At 40.3% G+C, this 21,451-nt stretch overlaps 1 protein-coding gene and 1 long non-coding RNA gene across 17 annotated transcripts; one reads left to right on the forward strand and one right to left on the reverse strand.

The window, feature by feature from the left end:
* The first annotated feature begins 6,066 nt into the window (after positions 1-6,066).
* Positions 6,067-10,845, forward strand: LOC136259740 (uncharacterized). 2 transcript variants are annotated; one of them, XM_066053261.1, is made up of 3 exons: positions 6,067-6,112; positions 9,290-9,320; positions 9,411-10,845. In XM_066053261.1, exons 1-3 carry the CDS (start codon positions 6,099-6,101, stop codon positions 10,722-10,724), a joined length of 1,359 nt encoding a protein of 452 aa, XP_065909333.1. In that variant the 5' UTR covers positions 6,067-6,098; the 3' UTR covers positions 10,725-10,845. The 2 variants fall into 2 exon arrangements, with proteins under 2 accessions (XP_065909333.1, XP_065909334.1); XM_066053262.1 differs by lacking the exon at positions 6,067-6,112 and having other exon boundaries at positions 9,203-9,320.
* Positions 10,846-12,719: 1,874 nt separating this feature from the next.
* LOC136259741 (uncharacterized) lies at positions 12,720-18,038 on the reverse strand. Of its 15 annotated transcripts, none has more exons than XR_010703353.1 (9): positions 17,812-18,038; positions 16,189-17,207; positions 15,936-16,095; positions 15,597-15,872; positions 15,382-15,530; positions 13,362-13,493; positions 13,254-13,313; positions 12,935-13,066; positions 12,720-12,882 (listed from the first exon to the last, which is right to left on the reverse strand). It is a non-coding gene; the product is annotated as an uncharacterized lncRNA (long non-coding RNA). The 15 variants fall into 15 exon arrangements; XR_010703352.1 differs by having other exon boundaries at positions 17,795-18,038; XR_010703354.1 differs by having other exon boundaries at positions 12,721-12,882; positions 16,189-16,753; positions 17,023-18,038.
* Between the last annotated feature and the right edge of the window lie 3,413 nt (positions 18,039-21,451).

Consider the following 21,451-nt stretch of genomic DNA (forward strand, 5'->3'; position numbering starts at 1 on the left):
CCTAACCCTAACCCCTAACCCTAACCCTAACCTAACCCTAACCCTAACCCTAACCCTAACCCTAACCCTAACCCTAACCCTAACCCTAACCCTAACCCTAACCCTAACCCTAACCCTAACCCTAACCCTAACCCTAACCCTAACCCTAACCCTAACCCTAACCCTAACCCTAACCCTAACCCTAACCCTAACCCTAACCCTAACCCTAACCCTAACCCTAACCCTAACCCTAACCCTAACCCTAACCCTAACCCTAACCCTAACCCTAACCCTAACCCTAACCCTAACCCTAACCCTAACCCTAACCCTAACCCTAACCCTAACCCTAACCCTAACCCTAACCCTAACCCTAACCCTAACCCTAACCCTAACCCTAACCCTAACCCTAACCCTAACCCTAACCCTAACCCTAACCCTAACCCTAACCCTAACCCTAACCCTAACCCTAACCCTAACCCTAACCCTAACCCTAACCCTAACCCTAACCCTAACCCTAACCCTAACCCTAACCCTAACCCTAACCCTAACCCTAACCCTAACCCTAACCCTAACCCTAACCCTAACCCTAACCCTAACCCTAACCCTAACCCTAACCCTAACCCTAACCCTAACCCTAACCCTAACCCTAACCCTAACCCTAACCCTAACCCTAACCCTAACCCTAACCCTAACCCTAACCCTAACCCTAACCCTAACCCTAACCCTAACCCTAACCCTAACCCTAACCCTAACCCTAACCCTAACCCTAACCCTAACCCTAACCCTAACCCTAACCCTAACCCTAACCCTAACCCTAACCCTAACCCTAACCCTAACCCTAACCCTAACCCTAACCCTAACCCTAACCCTAACCCTAACCCTAACCCTAACCCTAACCCTAACCCTAACCCTAACCCTAACCCTAACCCTAACCCTAACCCTAACCCTAACCCTAACCCTAACCCTAACCCTAACCCTAACCCTAACCCTAACCCTAACCCTAACCCTAACCCTAACCCTAACCCTAACCCTAACCCTAACCCTAACCCTAACCCTAACCCTAACCCTAACCCTAAATTCGAATTAGTGCCTACCAGTGGCCTTTAATGGACCTTATCCGCACTGACGTCATAATTGACAAAATGGCCGCGTTTAGTGTGGGGACTTCATATGCAATCACAAATTGAGTTTTATTTGTGGATTTCAAGACGTGGAACTATTGGATAATAAGGTAAGAGGCTAGTTAGCGTGATCTGGCCATGCAAAATAGTCCCACCAGACTTAAGTTTTGGTATCGACTCAAAACCACGCACATTTGTCTTGTAATTAAGTATGTATGCCTCACCTTGCCCTTTAATGCAGTACTTAAATGTTAACATAGCGAACCGCCATCTCTCCCAATACCCTCTGTACAAAAGTCACCACACTATCGGCCGCCATTTTGTGCTTTGACGTCATTGCGGATAAGGTCCATTTAGTCCTCCTAAAGACATACCTAATGCGCATGAGTGTATGGTGTGTGGTTATTAAAACTCACAGCTTAGATATGCTCACAGATAAGAGATAACAGAAAGGTAACTGGTAAGCGTACTCTCTTAACTTTATTCCGATATTAAGGTTCCAAATTCAACTTTCCGGAATTGGTTGGATACTGCTGCCTTTGCCAGTAAATTTCCGCTTCCCAGGGGATTTTTCTGGCAAGAAACTGTAAGGAGTGGTATACAAACTTTATTCTTATATTGTATGAACTAACTTTTGTTTTTCCTTGCCATGCCTATGATGTGACAAGGGGGTGTCACTGCTGTACTACGATCTGCGACCACCATCAAAGCTATAGGTCAAAGGACAAGGCCAATTTTACACGAAGGACAATGCTTTTCAGCATGGTCAAAAGCTTTGCCAGTAGTATACGAAAATGTAGCGAAAATAAATAGAATGAGGTCAATGGACAAGACAAATTTTTGACAAAAGTCAGTGGTCAAGGTCGAAATCGATCTTGTCCGCAGTCACAGATTGTAGTACAGCGGCTATTGGAGTGACACCCCCTTGATGTGATTCTGCTGGTTGTGATGACTCACTTTGTGGTCGCATGTTGCCCCAGGCCTCACATGTCATTTAATCCTTGTAAATTTAATCATATAATCATGGTTGCTAATATTTGGTCCAGGGCTGATGATTGATGCGACTAAGAAGGTGTGAGGTGTGCTGCTAGGAGTGCCTCCTATGACCGTGTACTAGTATTTAGAAGTGCTGATAGCAGACACAATGGGACCAAAGCATTTGTGTATGTCACACACACACACATATGCTATATATGTATGTATGTGCTATATACAGTAGTCTTACTGATATTCCTTTGATTCTTCTTTATGGTGGCCATCACCTATCGGTACGGCTTCCATCAGAGTACACCCCAACTCATCAATTGGAATACAGTAAATTTTTAAAAAGTTTGGTAAACACCTCTGGATACGCTGCTACCGTTCAAGATCATCTACAGGGGGAGGATCCAAGCTTATGGGCATGAAGCTGGGTTGCAAAGGATCAGCAGACACTATCCTGTGTAATATAAAACAAAGCATACGTGATTCACATGTATGCATGTACAGCCTGTACGTTTACAAAAAGTACACAAACAAGTGCATTAATTAAGGTTTGAGAATTAATTAAGGTTGGGGCATGGCCCCAGAAAATAACAATGGCGAGAAACCATTCTCAAAAACTCTTCACAGTCACTTGACTGTATTGGTTAGGCATAAAGTTTTGGCGACCTGTGGCTGGCTGTGCCAGCAGTTAAACTCGAGCATCAAATATTCCACCGAATTCATCGATTGTACTTAATTATACCCAGTTTTGCTACCAACACATGCTTGACACTAAGCAAACAAGTTGTTGTAGAGAATTTAAGCTAGTGAGAATTGAGAAGTCATCTGAAAATTAGACCACGCATAGTCTGTCTATGCTGCTAGTCTGGAAGGATCTGAGACTTCTCACCATCTGGGTGACGAGTGTCAAAATTTTCGTGCTTCGTTATGCAAGGGTCTCTCAATGGCTCTAAAGTCCTTTCCAGCACTTCTGACACCACAATGGTCATCTAGAATGATGATAAATGATGGTTGAAACGTTTGGCAGCAGTGGCAGTCGGTGTTTCTGTGATTTCATATGATGCAGTTTCCAGCAGCTCACCAGGAGCTCCACCTAGCTAGCTCGATTCGAAGATGAAAGATTTTGAGCTTTTTTAAAGGATTATTTTTGGCTATTTTGCAACTTGATGATGCTGTAGGGTGATTTAGTAAAGATTTGAAGCCTCTGTGGAACATGAAGGGTGAAATCAAATTTGGACAATTTAGCTGCTTGCAGTGATGCGGAGCTTTGGACGACACCTGGAGGTATAATAATTAACAACCACTGCTGACATACGTCCAGCTGCATCTTTTCCCATCGTTCTAGGTAATAATTGATGGCCACTGAGCCTTCAAAAGCACTGGAAATAGCTAGAAAACACATTATAATTCCTTAATGTAACAAAAACTTTGACGCTCGTTACCCAGATGGTGAGAAGTCTCAGATCCTTTCCAGACTAATAACATAGACAGACTACGTTATCACATCACTATGAGGAAGAGTTGGCTTTTCTTGTCTTGGGTGGTAGGGCAGTTTGACTTCAAAAATTTATATTTTGTTTCCTGAGATTCAAGAAGCCAGCCCTGTGCCGGGAATCCAGCCAACCATTTGCTTACTGCTGTGCGTACTATTTAACTACAACAACTCTAGATAAGATCTGGCTAAGTCATTCGGTCCTTTGACAAAATTTAAAAAATAAACTTTTGAGTCTTGTGAAATACTAAAATCGATAATTTTGTGAAGACAACATTCGTGCCTCCAGTTTCATGGCAGATCTAGCAATGGGATACTACGATGAACATCCCACAATGGTGGGGGGATCGATTCGTAAAAGTTCATTTTCGGATTGTGGACTCAACGAATGCATTACACCTTGAATCCTTTTAAATAGTAGATTGCCAATTTTTAGGGTAGTTTTCTGCCCAAACACAAAAGGGAAAAAGCGGTCTGGGCAGAGAGTACATATGGACTGGCTTCTGTCAACAGCCCAGAAACGTACAACTGATTTAGTCTCGCGCAGCAAGACCACTTTTGAAATTCCCTACCCAATACAAAAGAAGTAAAAGCGGTCTGGCTGCGCGAGACTACCAACAGATTATCCTCTTGCCTCCCACACTGGCAGCTAAAGTCAAGAGCTGGTGCCCAGGGTTTCCGAAAGGATAGGACATTCGCTTGCCCAGAATATCTACAACAGTGAACACCATGATACGTACATCTACAAGAAACTTGCCAAAAAACGCCGCCTTGACTTTTAGGGTACCCTGCATCTTCAGACTGCTTGTCGTGTTTAACGCGCACTTCTGAAGCGCACTTGATAGTGGAAAACAGGGCCACCCTACAGCTACCTTAACCATCTCCGTTCACGTATGAACCTTTAACCTTCGTGGATAGTGACAAATGGTTTGTACTTTGAAACTACATCAAGTGAACAAGATCAAATAAGCGTACACATTCCTTATAAGCGCCACATTAACCAAAAAAATGTTTCCATGAGCTACATATTTAAGGTAGATTTCTCATTCATGACAAGCATTGTATTGTTGTAAGCTGTTGTTGCTAAACAACAGGCTAAGGCTGTTGTTTAGCATGTTAGTTCAAGTTATCCTTTACATCTGGTGTTGATGGAATAAAATATTAGCACATCTTTAGCAGCCAATTTCTTTTGCCCAAAATTAAAATTGTGGTAACAACACCATGGTCTCCTTGGTAACTACATACCAGAGAAAAATAAATTGTAAGTAACAAAGTGGTGTGACATTATTTTTAAACCTACAGCCAGAAACCTGAAATCACTACATGCACACACAGCTACTCATCTGACAGATGAGCTTCACTGTAGAGTCAACAATCAATAGCCAGTACAATATCCCAAAATTATTATCATGAATTATGTATCTCACAGGAAGGAGGTCCTGGTGTTATTACCACATCAATTAATTGGCACACCAAAGATGCGCTAAAAAATTATGTATAATCCTTTCATCACCTTTCAATGCATCTCGTGTCACACTTTCTTTGCTCTTCATGTAAGGAGTTAGCATTCACGCAATGTTCCAAGGAAATAACAGTTGTGACTTGAAGAATTTATATGAAACACCAAGAAATCCAGGTGACGACAGAAGCCAGTTACGCTCAAGTCAAAAAAACTTGTATTGGGGAACCCACATTTCCAGTATCCTCCACATTTCCAGTATCCTCCGTCTAACCCACATTTCCAGTATCCTCCCTCTAACCCACATTTCCAGTATCCTCCCCCTATCCAATATCCTCTAGTACATTGTGCATGTGTTGTGGTAGGTCATGTTTACATAGTGTAAACACATACACTACTGTACACACTACTACTGACAGTACAGTACAGGTACAGTACACATACTGTACAACAATACAGAACTTACTGTTGACTGTGGTGGTCCCCTCCATCACTGATAAACTGGTCTACTTGGACTAGCTGGTCTGCATTGCGATAGCACATGGTCCCTCCATCACTGGTGCACTGGTTGACTGGTCTTCTTGGACATGTCACAGAGGCGAAGGTGTTGGCACAGTCACACCTGACCAGGTATCAACGGATGCTTCAGCTAGGTGTGCTTCCCTAGTTGACCAATATAACAACTGGGTAGACTGTCAGTAAAAAAAAAAATTCTTGATCAAGAAAACTACAACAAAACCAAAGTGGCATCACTGGGCATTGAACCTACAACCTTTTGATTAACAGGGTGATGCTCTAACCACTTGGCTATGCAGGCTCTCTCTCTCTCTCTCTCTCTCTCTCTCTCTCTCTCACACACACACACACACACACATACACACACACACACGCGCGCGCACAAACTTACTGTCATAATTTATAAGCTGCCTTCCACACAAACTCTTTCTTTTCCTTTTCTCCTCCCTTACCCCACATTTCCATACCGCATGCTAGTCTCGTGCCCAGGCGGGCCCGCGCTAATAGCGCAAACAGCGCGGGCCCGGCCGGGTACTAGACTAACCGCATGCAGGGTTCGCGTCATGTGCACACTCAAATAATTATTCATTAATAAATCCAGTCGAACCGCAGCCGTAACTATCCGCATAAATTTGGTTGCAACACCGCGGCGTGCGTTTGTTAAAAATGGCCGTTGGAACACAATCGAAAAAGACGTTTTCTCTAAGTCTTTGTACTAAAATGTGTTTTTAAATGCCCTCAATAGTGTTTTTAGTCGTTTGCACCCGTTTTTCTTCCAGCTCTATCCAATTCGTGAATGCAGCGGGTGTTTCTTTGACGACCAAGAAACTCAGGGAGAGAAGGAAGCTCTGTGCTTATACAAAAGGTAACAAGGACAATAAGTTTTATTATCTGTATCAATTCTCTGTTGTGCCAGCTAACCGTAGCCTGAGTATGAAGCGTGTAGTGTATGCTAAACAGAATTGTACCTTGTTAGAATATTGGTTATACATACGACATAACTAACTAGAAGTGTCCAACAGTAGTTAATACATGTACAACTGAAAATTAAATAGAACACCTGAGGAATCAAATTAAATAATCTGTAATCACTTCAGTTTCCAAGTCTTCACATTCTTCAGAGTTATTTTCACTATCCGTTATACTATCATTATCATCAGTACTGTTGTCTTCATCGTCACTTGTATCTTGGGTAGTAGCAGGGTCTTGTGGTAATGGTAAATTTATGCAACCTCGGCATTCACAGCCAGGTCCACAGTGGTTGGACTTCTTCCTGCAACCACAGTTGTTGGTTGCACAACCTTTCTTACAACTACATCCTTTAGTTAGAAAGTTTATTGTTCCTCTGATCTTGCTCATTACTTCAGTGTCTTCCCAATCGATTGCAAAAGTGTCACCATCTTTAGTCCAACCACTGTGCTCAGGAGGTGATAGAGAGGAGTACATGTCTGCATGTATAGACCTCTGCCACATCTGGTGCACCCAACATGAGCGAAGCCAATGTCGCCAAAGTGAAGTATATGTTGGGACTCGTTCCTCTTCATTCACTATTCTGTTACTAACTGTTTGTCGTATTTTCTGTAACCAACACTGATGCTGTTCTGATGATGGTAGACTACTGTCTATTGAATTGTAAAGTTGTACTGGTGTGGAATGTCCATAATTAGCAATGAAAGCTTCAGCATGGTGGGCAACAAATCGATCGTGAGTGTCAGGTGAGCTGGTGCATCCAAGTTTGTTAAGTATTTTCAATAACTCCCTGGAACCACCACACATCTCAACAGCATCTGCCAGCAAATCATGGAACAGCAATGGCTGATTAGGATTTGTACAAAACTGCAATAGGCTTAGCACATTGTACATTCTGATATTCTTCAATTGCTTACTAGCCTTGCTCTCCTTTCTCAACGTTTGGTGTTTCATCTCGCGTACAGTTGCTGTGATGCGGTCTACGAATTCTAGCAAAAGTTGATTCATGTTCTGTAACTCATCTTCTATACTAAATGATAAAGGATTAGTAGAGAAGTCTTGTCTGATTGTGGATTGCCTCTCAATCTCATCATGAATTAAACTATTTACTATGCAAGCGGCATTGTGTAACACTGTTTTGTTGTCCTCTATTATTGGCCCGTGCACACACATGTGGTCTCCATCTGTGTACTTTTGTGCAAAACCTTGGACACTACTTAAAGCCCATGAAAGGCTCACTAACACATCAACACCTTTACGGTATAGGATTGTACCAAACTTCATGTGCACACACTTATATAACATATAGCAATTCAGATATTCAATCAAATGGTGTAGTAACCATCTACCAGAAAATGTTACTATGCTGTCTCCTGTTTCTACAGTGACCTTTGCTGATGTCACACTACCTGCGTACTCAGATTCATATGACTGCAAGAAAACCTTGCAAGCCCATGGAAGCAAGACAGCTTGTTCCAGGAGCAAGTGGTTAGCAACATAAACAACTGTTTGGAGTATTGCTTTGGTAAGTTTGTTTGCATTATCATCATTGTATTTGTCAACCCACTGATCAATAGCTTGTTTAAGACTTGTATCACTACCATGTGGGGTTCTAAGTGATTCAATAATTGAACAATGTACTTTGTAACAAGTGGAGCAGATATAGTCTGTTGGGCTGATTGTCACATTCTGCCCGGTCTGGTCTGATAAATGCTGTGATACTTTTTCAGCGTCTGGGCTATATCGGCAAAAGGCAGTCCCTCTCTTTGGTTTAGCCCCACATGAACTACATGGCTTACTCTGGGAACCACAAATTGCGGCATATGTCGCATTATAACATTTCCTACAAAGAACAAATGATCCACCTGTAGGTTCTATTCCAAATAATTCCTTGAGTTTGTCACTGGTGGTAAACATTGGTTTTATTAAATTATCACATTCTACATTACTACAGTGTGGATTACCGCATTGCTGTTTACTACATTGTAGATTACTGTTCGGTGATGGAGTTTTCCAAGATGGAACATGATCCTGCTCATGGCCATGCCTGCGAGCTTCAACCAAGTGTTTCTTACAAATGAAGGATTTGTTGTGGGGCGAAACACCCAAATGTTTCTCTAAATATGTACGTTCCATTTTACATACCGTGATTGCTGGTTGCCTTTGTTTCCACAGAGGATGCACTCTTTTACGGACTCATCAGTATCTGCAGTACGATGTAGTCGACTTCTTGAAGGACAGGGGGATGAACACTGACTGTCATCTTGCTGTTATGTATTTAAAAAAATTGTGTGTAATAGTAGTAGCTATGTACATTATTTTTAGCATGCGTAGTTAAACAGCACACTTTTCTCGAGCCCCATACTTCGCTAATAAATTCCGGGACACTTGTTTTTACTGCGTTATAATTTAATTCAGCTCTAAAAGTACTGACTAATGCTACTCAAGGAGCCACACAAGTGTATAAACGGATTGTACCTACGTTAAAGTGAAGCATTCGCTAACTCACCGAGTCCATTCGCGCTATCTTCGCATCGGCTTGCTATTGTGTGAGGCCAGCTGTGCGATACTGTGAGATAGCTATTTGTTAAGACCGTGTGCTGGACAAATGGTGAAGCCATACGGTGCATTAAGGGGAAGCTACAGCCAATGCAAATCGAAGAAAATACGCGCCACAAAACTATAATTTTATGCTCGGAATACGCGCTTGCAACTAAATCTCCGTTTTAAAGCGTAATTTGTTACGGCTGCGGTTCGACTGAATCGGTTCTCGTGGAAGAAGCTGAAACGCATAATGTCGGTATGTAGCAATACTGATACAGTTGGATTGTTGTCTTGTAGTGTTGTTGTTTTTCTGTTAATTGATGTTGTTGGTTTTGTTCTGATCTAGGCGGTCAGTGTGTTAAAGCGGGGGAGAAGTCCTGAAAGCAACAAAAACAAACGTCCTCGTCAAGATGAATCTCAAACCCAATTAGTAACCTTTATGTACCTTGGTGTATACAAGTTTTTAAGATTTTGCGCCAAAGTACAAGTAGGGGATCATCTACCTAAAAAATTAACTGAAAATGAAGTAGATCAAGTGATAAACCATGATGACTTGCCCATTTGGAAAAACTTTAAAAAAGAGTTGTGTGAAGACAATGCCAACTTTTTCGATTCCTTTAAGAATTCCTACCTACGTGACAACGAGGGAGTTAGGAACGATTACTTTTTTCTTCACCAACATAATTATTATATATACTGTTACAAGAAATATCAAAGGTCCAGTGATTCAAAGTGGCAGTTTTGGCGGCAAATATTTATGGTACAGGGTGTTAATATGACTGCTTCTACCCTCAATTTTAAACCATGTTCTTTGAACCATAATTGTTCTCTCACTTTGTTACCATACTTTTGGGATAATCAAGCCATGGAAGAATATTTACAGGAATGTAGCAGAGTTCCTAAGGCAAGTGAATTGAAAGGCGTGCTTGTTACGGCTAAAGAGAAGGAAGAGAAACAAGGAATATTTGCCTACAAAGAGGAATTTGATGAAGAGGGTGGACTTTGGGATGAAAATGTGTGGTCGAAAAGACTAGCTGCATGCTTAAAAAAATTTATTTTAGAAGATCCTTATACAGTTGAATACACAGGTGACAAGGGAAATCGTATATATACAAATCGACTTTTGTATCACAGATTCCATGGAGCACCTGATATGGTTATTCGAATGAATCAAGATGAAAGAGGGGTGGCTACAGTACTTGCAACAGAAGAATCAAGTTATTCAGATACAGATGATCCTGGTACTCCCGCTGTACCTTCTCTACAGCGTCAAGGTACAACTGTAGCTACAGTAGAGAATTCGGTGCAAGTTGAAGGAAAGTTTAAGGAAGATGAAAAATTCATGGATCCTCTTTTAAGGAAAGTAATACTTGAGAAATCTGGTGAGCTTTTAGCAAACATGCACATCTCTTTAGTTGACAAAATGTTAAAAGAAAAAAGGCTTTTAGACATGAATATTGAAAAATTAAAGATTGCAGGAATTCTAATTAGTAGGCCGTCAGGAATATCACTGTTCACATATGAAATGCCAGTTGTCAAGGCAGAAGATTTGTCCACCAGATCTAGAGAAAGCTTTGCCAAGTTAACACTACAAACGAAACTCAATTCTGTCATTCCAGAAAATATTTGTGTGGCAGTACGAAAATTATTGGATGTTTGAGATGCAGATTACGGTGTCCTGTGGAAAAAACTTAAACGATACTATTTCATAATGTTGGTATGTAGCAATATACATGTAGATACAATTGGGTTATTGTCTTATAGTTTTGTCATTTTGCTGATCTAGATGGTCGGTGGGTTAAAGCGCAGGAGAGTCTTAAGTCCTGAAAGTAACAAACATCCTCGTCAAGATAAATGTCAAGATAACCCAATTAGTATAGTAACCTTTGTGTGCCTTGGTGTACGTTTTTGACCGCCAGAGTTTTCTTCCTAATTAATGGTACCCAGAGACTTGTCCTTATATGAATGTTTTGAAATAAGCTATAAATAGTAACGTGTCCTTTATAAGCTATAGATAGTAACGTATTTTTAGTGGATTGTCTAAAATCATATGGTTGGATTTTGACAAAATATAGTCACTTACAGTATGCAAGAAAAAAATGATGATTCACACTTAGTCAGATTTTACGAATTAAATGTTGACAAAACTCAAGAAATTGTGGATATAATGTACTTAAAAGGCACTTATGGTCATTTGACGCATTTAACTTGGATGAATTAAACTGATTCGTCAAATTTTCCTTCCATACCATACTATGATACTTTGTCACATATCAATTTTGATTGCACACCAATTTAATCACATCACCTCTGTCTATGCAGCATGTGTACATTGCATGACTTATGTTTCATCAACAACACTTGTGTCATCAAAGAGGCTATAAATAGCATAGTAACCTATGTTATGTTCTAACTGTAACTTTAAAGAACTGTTGATAGGTGATGCCGGATTGAGGTCAAGCCATTGTCCTGGAGACATGTTAAATTTATTTGTAAAGTCAGTAGTGAACAAGGCCATAGGACTTTATGGTACACAGGGAAAAGCACAGTTCAACACTCTCCCTACCCCATTATAAGCTGTTTACTTAAATTAATACAAATTTTTGTAGCAAAAATTCCATAATTTTCATAATTGCACTGTGGGTACGAATTTGGCCATGGAAGTACTGTTAATTAGTGGATATACAGCAGTGCAGGTAAATCTTCCTGGGGCAGGACTAGTAAGGCTGTACTAGCTGTACCATGTCTCACAGGTGAATGTGTGAGCATCCAAAATCTTCACCCAGTATGCAAGACATAGACAGTTGGCATTGCACATGTAGCAAGAAGGTGGGCACCAGATTAATGGACACGGATTAAAGGTACAGACCACAAAACAGCCTGTCATAAGCAGGTCATGGGTTGAAATTCAAAAGGCTTATCTTCAAACGAAGAAACCTGGAAAGGGTTTACAAAAGGTACTGGAAAATGTGAAGGGGGTGATGTATTCAATATCACGTGAGTCGCTTTGTTGTTACAGTATGGTTGTTCCCTTCCACTAGCACAGGAGAACTGTGCCATAGTTTGGAGCATCCTCTAAGAAGTGGTATACACCATGTTGAAATATGTACACAACAATTATACACATGTGTTTACCACCTCAAATCACTGATGAAATACAGTGCTGCTGGAATATATACACATAGGCATAGCAACCCGGGGGGAAGCTGGAGCCCTCCAATTGATTTGGTAGTAGTCAGTCAGTTGCTCTAATAGAGTATTCAGAATCCCCCACAATTGCACGCTTTGCACATTAGGCGTACAACCACCTAGAACAAAGCCCCGCCTAATCTTGCTACGCCTATGATACAATTACACTTTTAGCATTCTAATATTTATTTATATATTTTACAACATAAGAGCTAAAGGTCTGTAGCCTACAGCCTGGTTAACTGAAGACTGTCAATCCAGCTGACAGAGACGTTGCACAATGAAATCAAGCAGTACAAGTCAAGTCTTGAAGAGATGGCATCAACACAATTCACAAGGAACCCAGTATTCTTCGTCTTCCTCACAAGGTGACCCACAGTTTGGTTCATCACAAACTCCGCTAGAGTACTAACTTGTTACCATACAAGGTCATCATCTCAACAAAGTGAAACTAAAGCAGCATTCCAGCTGGATGCTATACTACTACAAACTTTTTTCAATTCCTGATGATACTCTTATTATAATATTATACTGTCATGTCATTATAAATTTCAACCAATCTATTAAGTACAGTTTTGGATAGCTCGTCAAGTTTTTTGTATCTTCATTGTTTGCCTCCATACTATCATCTAAAGTGTGAGCACACACATAATATTGTGAAAGCCATCAGCAGAAAATTACCTTGAATCACATGAGCTATTCTTTCCTTATCTGCAATAGAACAGGACATGATTTCAAACTTTCAGTGCAAAGTTTCACATGCATGCTCACAGCTGCTAGCTGTATTATGCTGGTTGCTGTAGCTGGACTATACTGGAAGGAATAGTACAAATTTGACACAATTCATTGGAAACACTAAAATTAATGTTAGACTAGCTACTACACACACTCATGTTAGTGTCTAAGAAAGACATGGTTATGGGCTATTATGTCAATTAACACTTGAGTGGGAATAAGACATGTCATGTCACATTACACACACACAGTACCATACACCAACCATTTAACAAGTTACTTCAGTCAAGTAGAAATGTTACCGCTCATCATTATAGAATCGAACCTGTGATGTCATATGAGATCACAGAACATTGTGTAATGAGGGACTCACCTTTCAGTGACTGGTATGAAGAGTGACCGCCAAGAACAATAGTGAAGCCACCAAAGTGCAGCTGTCACTTGGCTTGGGGTCACATGTTTTTAAGTTTGCTGACAATTTCCGGTTGACTGGGGTCTTCTGATGCTAGAGTAGTTATGGGCCACTATGTCAATTAACACTCAAGTGGGAATAGCACAGCAAGACGTGTACATGTTACGCATGTATATGGGAAAATTTATATTTGCTTAGTTTATATTACAGCTACTACACCTACTCCTAGCCCCTCCCAACTACACGAAGCTATACAGATTTACACCACAACTTTTTCCGGGTAGGTAGCCACGCCCATTACTGGCTGAATCAAGTTAACAGAAACTGGGTGCATAGTACTGTATGTGTGAACGTGACATGAATGTGTGGTGTACTAATGCATTTAGGAAGCTTGCATGTACACAAACGCAGTTGCAGATACTACGGGTCAGTTAGTTCACTGAGTGCAAGTATGGGACAAGATTAGTAGCCTGTAGGGGGCTATGCCATGACTCACTGGAGCTGATTATGGTAAAAGTACCTCAAGCTAAACATGGATAAATGGAATTTTTTTTCCCACTCTACACAGTACATTAGTGCTGGGCTGGGCTGGTCCTGGTGTTGGTGGAATAAAATTTTAGCACAACTTTAGCAGCCTATTTCATTGCCCAAAATTAAAATTGTGGTAACAACACCATGGTCTCCTTTGGTAACTACATAGCAGAGAAAAATAAATTGTAAGCAACAAAGTGGTGTCACTACATGCTGCTCATCTGACAGGTGAGCTTCACTGTAGAGTCAATAACCAGTACAATATCCCATGTCGTGAATTATGTATCTCACAGGAAGGTGTTATTACCACATCATTTTTTTGGAAAAGAAAATTGGTACACCAAAGATGTGCTAAAATTTTATGCATCCTTTCATCAATAACATGACCTTTCAATGCATGCTAAACAATAATAACCATTGTGTTGAGAGATTACTACAGTTGCTCACAAAAATATCATCTCCACTGTACAAAAAAAATTAGAGGTATTCTACTTAGAAGCCCACTATTTGATAGCACTCAGTGGTAGCTTGGCGGATTTAATCTGGACATTTTTAGACTCAAATCTCATAAAGAGTTCACAATTCTTTTATCAGGGGAAAATTGCAATCAATGTCATAACTTGTGTCTCACTTTCTTTACTCTTCATGTAAGGAGTTAGCATTCACGCAATGTTCCAAGGAAATACTACTACAGTTTGCTTATTTTGTGACTTTAAGAATTTATATGAAACACAGAGAAATCCAGGTGACGATAGAAGCCAGTTTAAAAAAACTTGTACTGGGGAATCCACATTTCCAGTATCCTCCAAGCATGTATCATCCAATATCCTCTAGTACATTGTGCATGTGTTGTGGTAGGTCATGTTTATATGGTGTGAACACATACACTACTGTACACACTACTACTAACAGTTAGTGTTGCACCGATTATCGGATCGGTTATCGGAAAAACCATATATCGGCAGTATTTTTTTAATATCGGATCGGCTCCATGACAGAAAACGCAGCAGATACAGATATCTGCATTTGCTTGAAATACATGCATATTTGTGTACCAAGCAATGTCTATAAATGTATTGAGTCCTGTTTTTTGCAGTACAACATTGTTAATACTGCTAGAATGTACTTTCAGATATTGTTTCAGTACTACTGCCACTATAGGCGACTTGGAACTATTATCAAATATCGGTTATTGGAATATCGGCAAAATGTCATATCGGTGCAACACTACTGACAGTACAGTACAGTACAGTACAGTACAGTACAGTACAGTACAGTACAGTACACACATACACACACATTATAATACACACACATTATAATACACACACATTATAATACACACACATTATAATACACACACATTATAATACACACACACACACACACACACACACGCACGCACACACTACACACGCTTGCTTGGTGTACCAGCACACACTTCACTTACTATTAAGTACTCTCATTCCTCCTAGATACAAGTACCTGGTCACAACAACGTTGTATCACTTCTCTAGTATGCTCATCAGCTTAGGCTGTTCCCATAACAACAACACCAGAATCTGAAATACGCTATATAATTACAGACTGGTAGCTAGCCTACATTGCGATAACATAAAATTATATTTCAACAACAATACAGAACAACAACAATACAGAACTTACTGGTGACTGTGAATGGTGGTCCTCCGTCACCGATAAACTGGTCTAGTTGGACTAGATGGCCTATATTGTGATAAATATAATATCCAGTCACTGTGATGGTCCCTCCATCACTGGTACACTGGTTGAACGGTCTCCTTGGACTAGCTGGCCTAGAACTTGGCATTCACTGTGACAGCCCCTCCATCGCTTGTACAAGTACAGACTGGTCTACTTGGCCAGCAGAGAGTTTCTGCTAACTATCACTCAAAGGCAAAGCAGTCTGGTCATACAAGACTACTGGAATGTGATGAAGAAAACGGGTTTTCCTAATGGCACAATTAATACAAACAATCCACTCACCTGAAGGAGGGTTATTAAAATCTGGGAAATAGATAGAGCAGGGACCATCACAACTACCGCCTCATATTCTGGTGGTTGTCCGGTTTGCCACATGGGAACGATGGAGTTGCAGACATTTCCTTGTGGCCTGTAGTTCTTCAACGATGGGGTTACAAGTGCACTGTATTTGTTACAGTAAAAAAAAAAAAGTAAAAAGTTGAACAGTCTTGCACAGAGACATACTACACACTAGGCAACCACGAAATATTCTTACTGTCGAACATTTCCCGATCTACGGTATAGTTCCAACCTAAAGCAGTGCAGTACACCGATTATCACACAAAAAGAGTTTCACATGCAAGACAGTGGCTAACATCACGGAATCATACAAGTAACTATACGTATACAGGCTTACTTGCTATCTGCATACCGCAGTCCTAGCCAGGTGTCCCCGTGATTTAGCCATGCTCATAATTCCAGCATGCTTGCAGGGACACAAACACTCAGTTGGTAGTTAGCAATTTTTCATTGGAACCCTATCTAGAATCTATAGGTGTTCAAGAATCATTTATATGCCATTGAGACTCACAAGCTTAAGTATAAACAGCTTACCAGTCTCGTTACGAAAGATACAGCTAAGACAGCACGTCCTCAGCTTAAGCGCATCAATTTCAAAAACCTTTAATTCGAACTAGTGCCCACTAGTGGCACTTAAAATCAGTCATCCTGCCGTCATACCTAACGCGCATATGATGTGCGCTAATTAGACCATAGGGATTGCGTCATCACAATGTCATAATTCCTTCGTCATAATGTCCAATGTCATAATTCCTTCATCCCTAGATTAAGAATAACCCATTGGTGGTCTAGCATGCGAACAGCATGTCTCGATACACAGGATGCATGTCTCATTGCTGATGACAGACAAGTGCTTAGCAAAATAATTTTGCCTGTGCGCCTAATACATGTCATGCCTTTTCTACACTACACACATACGCACGCACGCAGACACACACGCACACACACATGCACGCACGCACACACACATGCACGCACGCACACACACATGCACGCACGCACACACACACACACACACACATACACACACTGGATTCTGGCTTTTCACCATCCTTTATTCTGAATGACTTTCGGTTGGATGTACATGCTGTTTACTCATACAGTGGGTGAAGGCCAAGGTGGTACTTCATGTGCCGACACTTTCATCTTCTCTGGGTTACCAATTTTGCTGCAGGAGGATTTGTCTGCCTGACTTCAATAGTGCACACACTGAACCTTACAGAGAAAACAAAACAAGATAAGAATCGGTGCAAATTTAATACAGTAGTAGTCACGATTTAATTATGCAGATATCAATGTTAAGCCCCCACCCCCCCAAAGTACGGGGAGGGTGGGTTTGACCATGTAGAAAGTCAAATTCCCCACCTTGGGGATAAACCACTAGATCAAATCCCGACCTATACCCAACTGTTCAGGTAAGGGATAATCATGTGCGAAAAACTCGAAGCATCTCAGCACTAGGCCTTTTTCTTAGCTGTTTATCTAGGAGAACTGGCCAAACACAAAAGGGAAAAAGCGGTCTGGGCAGAGAGTACATATGGACTGGCTTCTGTCAACAGCCCAGCATATAAATACATGAGAAACGTACAACTGATTTAGTCTCGCGCAGCAAGACCACTTTTGAAATTCCCTACCCAATACAAAAGAAGTAAAAGCGGTCTGGCTGCGCGAGACTACCAACAGATTATCCTCTTGCCTCCCACACTGGCAGCTAAAGTCAAGAGTTGGTGCCCAGGGTTTCCGAAAGGATAGGACATTCGCTTGCCCAGAATATCTACAACAGTTAACACCACGATACGTACATCTACAAGAAACTTGCCAAAAAAACGCCGCCTTGACCTTTAGGGTACCCTGCATCTTCAGACTGCTTGTCGTGTTTAACGCGCACTTCTGAAGCGCACTTGATAGTGGAAAACAGGGCCACACTACAGCTACCTTAACCATCTCCGTTCACGTATGAACCTTTAACCTTCGTGGATAGTGACAAATGGTTTGTACTTTGAAACTACATCAAGTGAACAAGATCAAATAAGCGTACACATTCCTTATAAGCGCCACATTAACCAAAAAAAATGTTTCCATGAGCTACATATTTAAAGGTAGATTTCTCATTCATGACAACTTGAAAGCAAACAAAAATTGCTGCATAGCTCTACCACACATAATTCTATTTCACCAAGAGAGGTCAGTTTTGTAGCTGATTGGGATCCAGCTACCTGCATGTTTGAAATTCAGCTTTGATCAATTATACGATGCTACTTAATTACATAACGGATTAATCAACAACTACAATTTTTTGTAGGATACATTTACTTCATCCTCTACACAATTTTATCAAAAATTGAAGCTTTTCAACAATGGCACTATGATATACCAGAATCCGCAAGTATTAATGCCGAGTCAGCAATCGGGATACTCTCAGTTTTTAGTCCTTCTCACTTCAGAACATTTTAAATTTTGTTGGCTACATATAATCCAAGTTTGGAGATAATTGCACTCGTCATCTTGGAGAATTCAGCAAAAGCAAAAAAATTTAGTACATATTTTTAATATTTGTATCTCTGGGCAGCAGATATGCATCCACTTAAAAACCAACGTGTGACATGAACAAACACTACTGTATAAACTGACAAATTTTCATATAATTTGATGCACTGCTTCTGCCACAAACAGTGCACCTTTTTGTCCTTGATAATATACCATCTGTGTTTGATAACAAGCCACACCCCTAATGATTTTTATGGTATGGGCATCATCACCATGACCTAAACACCCATTGTTTTAATAATACAAAATGAGTAGTTTAGTGTGCAGGCATTTATGCAGTGAAATGACTGAGCACAGAAAACCTATTAGAACTTGACGAAGGCTATGCCCCCAGACAGTTTTTTGGTGGTCAATGATAGATGGACATCATATTGATGTAATGGTATGGATAGACTGCTTAAAGTCAGTTTCTGGTATGTACAACATTGCCAAACTTATATATAATACTTGCATCATGATCAATTACACCCAACTGATCTTTATGTGTGCTTACTTGCGCAGAGAGTATATACCTGTTTGTGGTGATGCAAGTAAAAAAATATCATAAGTCTTGCCAGGCAAGTTTGGCAATGTTGTACATACCAGAAACTGACTTTAAGCAGTCTATCCATACCATTACATCAATATGATGTCCATTTATCATTGACCACCAAAAAACTGCCTGGGGGCATAGCCTTCGTCAAGTTCTAATAGGTTTTCTGTGCTCAGTCCTTTCATTGCATAAATGCCTGCACACTAAACTACTCATTTTGTTTTACTGAAACAATGGGTGTTTAGGTCATGGTGATGATGCCCATATCATAAAAGTCATTAGGGGCGTGACTTGTTATCAAACACAGATGGTATATTATCAAGGACAAAAAGGTGCACTGCTTGTGGCAGAAACAGTGCTTCAAATTATATGAAAATTTGTCAGTTTATACAGTAGTGTTTGTTCATGTCACACGTTGGTTTTTATGTGGATGCATGGCTGCTGTCCAGACATACAAATTTTAAAAATATGTACTAAAAATTTTTACTTTCGCTAAATTCTCCAAGATGACAAGTGCAATTATCTCCAAATTTGGATTGTATGTAGCCAACAAAATTTAAAATGTTCTGAAGTGAGAAGGACTAAAAACTGAGAGTATCCCGATTGCTGACTCGGCATTAATACTTGCGGATTCTGGTATATCATAGTGCCATTGTTGAAAAGCTTCAATTTTTGATAAAATTGTGTAGAGGATTAAGTAAATGTATCTTACAAAAAATTGTAGTTGTTGATTAATCCGTTATGTAATTAAGTAGCATCGTATAATTGATCAAAGCTGAATTTCAAACATGCAGGTAGCTGGATCCCAATCAGCTACAAAACTGATCTCTCTTGGTGAAATAGAATTATGTGTGGTAGAGCTATGCAGCAATTTTTGTTTGCTTTCAAGTTGTCATGAATGAGAAATCTACCTTTAAATATGTAGCTCATGGAAACATTTTTTTGGTTAATGTGGCGCTTATAAGGAATGTGTACGCTTATTTGATCTTGTTCAGTTGATGTAGTTTTGAAGTACAAACCATTTGTCACTATCCACGAAGGTTAAAGGTTCATACGTGAACGGAGATGGTTAAGGTAGCTGTAGTGTGGCCCTGTTTTCCACTATCAAGTGCGCTTCAGAAGTGCGCGTTAAACACGACAAGCAGTCTGAAGATGCAGGGTATCCTAAAGGTCAAGGCGGCGTTTTTTTGGCAAGTTTCTTGTAGATGTACGTATCGTGGTGTTAACTGTTGTAGATATTCTGGGCAAGCGAATGTCCTATCCTTTCGGAAACCCTGGGCACCAGCTCTTGACTTTAGCTGCCAGTGTGGGAGGCAAGAGGATAATCAATTGTACGTTTGTTCTTGCAAATGTTGCGCCCTCCCATTTATTTATATGCTGGGCTGTTGACAGAAGCCAGTCCATATGTACCCTCTTTCCCAGACCGCTTTTTCCCTTTTGTATTTGGGTGGGGGGAAACTACCCTAAAAACTGAGGATTCAAGATGTGTGGCATTCGAAGTGGATATTTAGCCGACAGTTTTTGAAATTTATGTAGCCAGTCATTAGCTACTAGCTAGAGTGTGTTACGAAGGGGCCACTCTTGTTGATACTGTAACATTATTGCCTAATTTTAATGTACTACCAGCAAGGAAGACCATGTGGATATACAATGAGCCTGCAGCATTTTCTGTGACTTCTCAGCTTCCCACTAGCTTGGCTTCTATCTAAACTCCTATATTCCCTCCTTACAACAACTTCTTTGTTTGGTTGCTCTTTTTAACATGTGTTGGTAGCTCGAGTAGCTACATTTAACTCAGTCAGTGCATGTAAAGACTTCAGATGTGTGACAAATCGTCCTGTAGCTAGAGAGCTGCTTAACTTCAAGAAGGTGCCGTACTAGAGGTGCACTGATATCAATATTCCGATAACTGATATAAACTAATATCAACAAGCGGATAAACATAGCATAGATTTTTCTTTAAACATTTTAAATTCCGTTGTAAAGCAACAGTGAAACACATGTTTATGGGTAGCTGTGTCAGTAGAAAAACATGATTATGTTCAAGGTTGTAGTCTCAACTTTTGTATAAGCTATGGAAGCCCTACATGATTGTATCTGCACATTGTTACACATCTTGCTGATCCCATGCCGATACACAAAAAGAAGGCCGATATAGCCGATCTGATTATCAGTTGACCTCTAAGCAACACTGGTACATGCATTTATTGATTTTGGTGCTTGAGTTTAACTGTTAGCACACATTGCCAAACCTTTGTTGTTAAAACCATAAAATTTAACTTTATTATTTGGTCACAGCCAAGTGAATTTGTCGCATTTGTAGTTCAGCCTGTTTAGATATATGTAGTAATGCTTGAATATAGATATGTCATGTATGTGT

Source organism: Dysidea avara, chromosome 7, assembly GCF_963678975.1.
Source record: "Dysidea avara chromosome 7, odDysAvar1.4, whole genome shotgun sequence".
Taxonomy (NCBI): domain Eukaryota; kingdom Metazoa; phylum Porifera; class Demospongiae; order Dictyoceratida; family Dysideidae; genus Dysidea; species Dysidea avara.